The sequence below is a fragment of the Nesoenas mayeri genome, assembly GCF_963082525.1.
Source record: "Nesoenas mayeri genome assembly, chromosome: 7".
In the NCBI taxonomy this organism is placed as follows: Eukaryota; Metazoa; Chordata; class Aves; order Columbiformes; family Columbidae; genus Nesoenas; species Nesoenas mayeri.
In genome coordinates this window covers 11,110,683-11,115,217 of record NC_137551.1, presented here as the reverse complement: position 1 = coordinate 11,115,217, position 4,535 = coordinate 11,110,683, and the positions used below count along the sequence as shown (strand labels likewise).

At 43.2% G+C, this 4,535-nt stretch overlaps 1 protein-coding gene across 1 annotated transcript; it reads right to left on the bottom strand.

The window, feature by feature from the left end:
• Positions 1 to 257: 257 nt before the first annotated feature.
• ADIRF (adipogenesis regulatory factor) lies at positions 258 to 3,370 on the bottom strand (the record flags this gene model as incomplete). Its single annotated transcript, XM_080347845.1, has 3 exons — positions 258 to 364; positions 1,591 to 1,653; positions 3,310 to 3,370. 3 exons carry the CDS (start codon positions 3,368 to 3,370, stop codon positions 258 to 260), a joined length of 231 nt encoding a protein of 76 aa, XP_080203971.1.
• Between the last annotated feature and the right edge of the window lie 1,165 nt (positions 3,371 to 4,535).

The window sequence follows — 4,535 nt, the reverse complement described above, 5'->3', positions numbered from 1 at the left end:
GTTGTAAGTGCAGGGCAATAGCATTGATGAAGCCTTAAGAGCCATGTTGAAGATTGTGAACAGACGTTACAAGATGTGCTAAAATATGTACTTTTTCCTTGAAGAAGAATAAAGCGGCCTTTTGCCTTAAAATTTTGTATTTGGAGAGAAAGAAGTTATCCAAGTCTCAAACAGCTTTCATTTTTCTAGACAAAGGAGCAAAGAATTGCAGACCAAAGAGAGATTTTTACATGCAATACTGTTTGCTTAAATTAGCATCATTTCTTAAATCCACATTTTTTCCCAAAGCCAGACATTGCTTCTGCAGCTTGTCCAGTTGCTTTTTCTACCCCATCCTGCGCTGCCTTGGAAGCCTTGTCAATAGCTGCAAGAGAGGGGAAAAAAGATAAGCAAATAGCTTCAAAAACACAACATGGTTTCATATTTATGATGGAAGGGGGAAGTGTGAATGTTATTAGATTGTAAAAAGATAGGGTTATATACTTATATATATATATATATATGTAATTTTTTTAAATAAAAGGTTCTCCACGGGTTATTATAGTTGGGTTTGAAAGGATGTATTTAGGAAAGGCTGCAAAACAGGAGGGGTCACTTGGAAGTTTTGGGTGCTGAGCTGAAGAGGTACAAGATGAAAGACAGGACAAAGCTGGAATAGATGGATTTTGGTCTAGGTGTGGCCTGCCTGATGGAAGAGGGTGCTTTGGGCCAAGAAGTGCTGTGAATAGTGGGATGTCTGGGAAAAACAACCTTATCAAGCGATAGGGAAGGTGGAGGATGCTTTCCCCTTGATTCCTTTCTCAGTTGTATATTTGAGGCACCACCCGTGAGGGCTGTGGGCGCAGGGCCACTCCTGCAGGACCCAATGCCCGCCGGGATGGGAAGCTGCAGCAGGGTCTCAGCAGGAGGAAGAAGACACTCATAAAGGGGGCACAGCCTCTCTCCCTTCTCTGGGATCCCAGCTGTATTTTGGCAATTTTGCTGCCTCCCCATCTAAGCATTTTGGCTTTCAGTAAATATTTTAGACTCTGAAGTCACTAATTCTCCTCTAATTCTTAGAAAATTATTCAAATTAATGAGGACTGAGCTTAGTTTTTAGTTTATAATGTTCTCATTCTCCCAAAATGAGACACCAACGCATTCCTGATGGCACCTTCCCAGCTGTGGGATCATTACTGTTTGACCCCAGCTCCGCCTCAGCAGGCACTGGGAGCTGGTGTGGGCTGGGCCCAGACGCTCCCCTGCCCTCACAGGGTTACTCAATCTTCAAGAAAGAAGAGCAAAGTTCTGTTCGTGCTCTTCCCTCTTCCCACAAGTTTTCTATAAAGAAAGCCAAAATCTGTGTGTCATGCATGGGACTTGGTGGCCAGGGAGGAGTCAGCTATTATGGTATATCTGCCAGTAAAGGTATGGAGCTACCAAGGAACAGATCCTGAAATTCTGTCCCATGAGATTTGTAAGAGGCCAAAAATTGTCACTGAAACCAAGGGCTTTCAGTCTGACAGCATGGGCAGGACACAGAGGAATGAGCACTGCCCGCTTGTGTTGAGCTGCTCCATCACTTCTCGATTTGAACATCATTTCTCTTACCTTTCTGGCTTGCATCTGTAATCTGGTTGACTGCATCCTGAGTAGCCTGTCCCAATGTGTTTGCTGTAATTAAGGACCAAAAAAATTCATTTCCACATGTTCATGTTTATACTTACAGGAATTCCCTATATCAATTGGCATTTCTGCAGGTCCACAGAAGGTCGTGCCCCTGGCAAGAGCTAAGGCTGGTACAGAGCAGGCTGAGGCTGTGTGCTTCACTTGCAGGCACCCTGGGAACGACATGTGTTGCCAGAACAGCTTGCTAAGAGATTAGCATTCACCTGGCACCTACAGTCAGCCAAGCAAATCAATGACAGATAAGAAGATAAAACAAAAAGGAGATAAAGAAGCAAAGATTAGTGGTGAGTTTGAATTATGACATCTAGCTGTACTTTACTTATTTTACACTACACCTGCTTCTATTTATTTTTCTAGCTTATTCTGCTTGGAGAAGTTTGGCCATCTAGCATGCATTTTCTTTGCAGGCAGTTTAGGAGTTATGCCTTTCCCAAAAAGAGAGCAAAAACATTAAACAGAGCAGAACAAGGATATTTTACAAACGAGACATTATATAAACAGAAGAAGAAGAGTAGAATCTAAAAATGGAAGGGATCAACTCCAGAATACAAAGCATTAAAAAAGCGAGATGCCATGTAATTGTAAAATGTCTGATAGCTTACAATAGAGTGATAGCCATCCTATCACTTTTGCTAGAAGTAGTGACCCCTCAATGGCACTAATATATTCAGGATGCAGCAAGGGCTGTTTTGTTTTCCAGGAAGGCGTACTATCATGTTTCTCAGTCTACTACACATTTGTTCCCAGGTGGATGGAAACTTACTGTAAGTCCAGAGAAATCAGTGAGGTTACTCATGTATTTCGGCTATACAACAAAGTGTTTGTAGGTTCAGAAACTAGGACTGATACAAATCATACCCTGCTAGGAATGGGCTACATACAATCACTGTAAGGAATATACTACAAAATGCTGGCAGCAGCTCTACACATATCAAAATTTTTCATTTAAAGGAAAAGTTGTTATACTTTGCATTGAAAAATTGTTTTCCAATGCACAGGGCTAATAATAATACAGCACTTGGCCCTACAACATTGGAAGAGCTACAACAGAAATGTGGGCATGGATTTTTTTTAAACCATGCAAAGTCTGGTGCTTACTGCTAGAGAAGAAGACAACAGAAACATACTTGTACTACTTATTACAAACAGTCCATTGCAACCAATACAGTTTTTACCAGAAGGCTTTGATAATCAGGCCAAGTAGCAAGCATTAATCAAAAGTTAACTCCAACTTCTTAGAACAGTATAAAAACTCCTGCAGAGCAAGAGAAAAGTCCACCCTGACAATGTAAATGTTAGATAAAAAAGCTTATTACTTCCCAAACAGGCTTCACTGCTCTAAAAACACTAGGTTTAAAGCTCTGTTTTGGGAGTGATAAGGGTTGGACGATGCTCAGCAGCTGCTGAGGGAACTCTGGGTGGCTGGAGGTGGTTGCCCACATGGAGCTGAGAGAAGTGGCCAGTGTGGGGCCTTCTCCAGGCGATGCCCAAAACTTGGGTCTCGGGAATAGAAACAAAAGGGAAAGCTGTATCCTGGTAGCACCGATGAAGCTAGTAGTGCAACCTCTGATTGTAGTTTCTGTCAATGAAAGTAACAGCTAAGCCCCCCACAATTACACAAGGATATTTAGTCTTTCTTACCAGCATCTTTTGCTGCACCTTCAGCCTGTTCCTTCAGTCCCTGGAAGTTTTTACCTGACATTGTGGCTTCTGACAGCTGTTAACACTCCTCAGCTTCAGGAAAATTAAGCACCTGGCAACATATATCACACTATGTGAGGGATTGCCCTGACCTGTCCTGGTTTTATACATGTGCCAGGAGACCTGCTAATTCTTTTTGGGGTGACTGGTACAATGGGTGGAGTTTGAATGTGAGGAATGAGAGCTGAAAACACATACAGAAAAGGTGTTTATTTACCCACCTCAGTGAGAAGGTGTGCCCAGGTAGAGATTTCTGCTTCATCGCACTGTCTTCGTTTATAAGATTATTTTTTTTTCAATCAAAACCACACACACACAAAAAAAAGCCCAACCTGTTCCACCACTGCAGACAGAGAAAAACCACTGAGCTGAGCTTTGTGAAGAATGCTGGAAAACTACTGAAGCAGCAGATCCTGGGCATGGCCAACTTTCATCCCCCGCAGGGCTGGCTTCTTTCTCCTTCCTTCATCCCCTGAGCTGAACCTCCTGAAAACAAAAAGCAGTCCAAACTTCATTCATTTCTTAGCAGTTTTAACCACAATCCCCTTTTCTTGTCAAGTGGGATACTGCTAGATGGTGAGAGTTGTAATTTACCTGTATTTTTTACAAGAAACTGCAAATCTGGCCATCTTTCCAGTGGCCTGCTCATGTCAGATTGCCAAAGCCCAGCGTCACTGAAGGCCTTGCCTGGGTTAGGCAGGTAACCTGTGTCAGCACTAGCAGCTCTCAGGTGAAGGAAAAATAAAAAAGAAGGCAAATTAGCAAACCCACGTTTTCCTGGTGTGGCAAAGAGGAGGCTCCCCAGCACCCACCAGGCAGCTCATCACGGCTTGAGAGAGGACGTGCTGAGGCTCCAGCAGCAAACCCCTTCCAGCTGCACTCCCAGTTCTTTTCTGTTGCTGGATTTTCAGGTCAAGGGCCCTGGTGCCACTGGCGCGGTATCTGTCTGAAAGGGAGAACAGGAGTTTGGCGAGAGCATTTCAAACAGACGCACAGTTACACCGTGCATTAAACATGCACCACAACAATATTTTAGAGGCTCCTTAGCAGTTCAGGTAAATATTGTTCTCTAACTCTGCACTGGCAACCACCTGGATTACTCCAGCTCCAACTATTTTTCTTCCAAGTGGAAATCTTTGGCACTTTGAACTCAACATGCTTGTCTG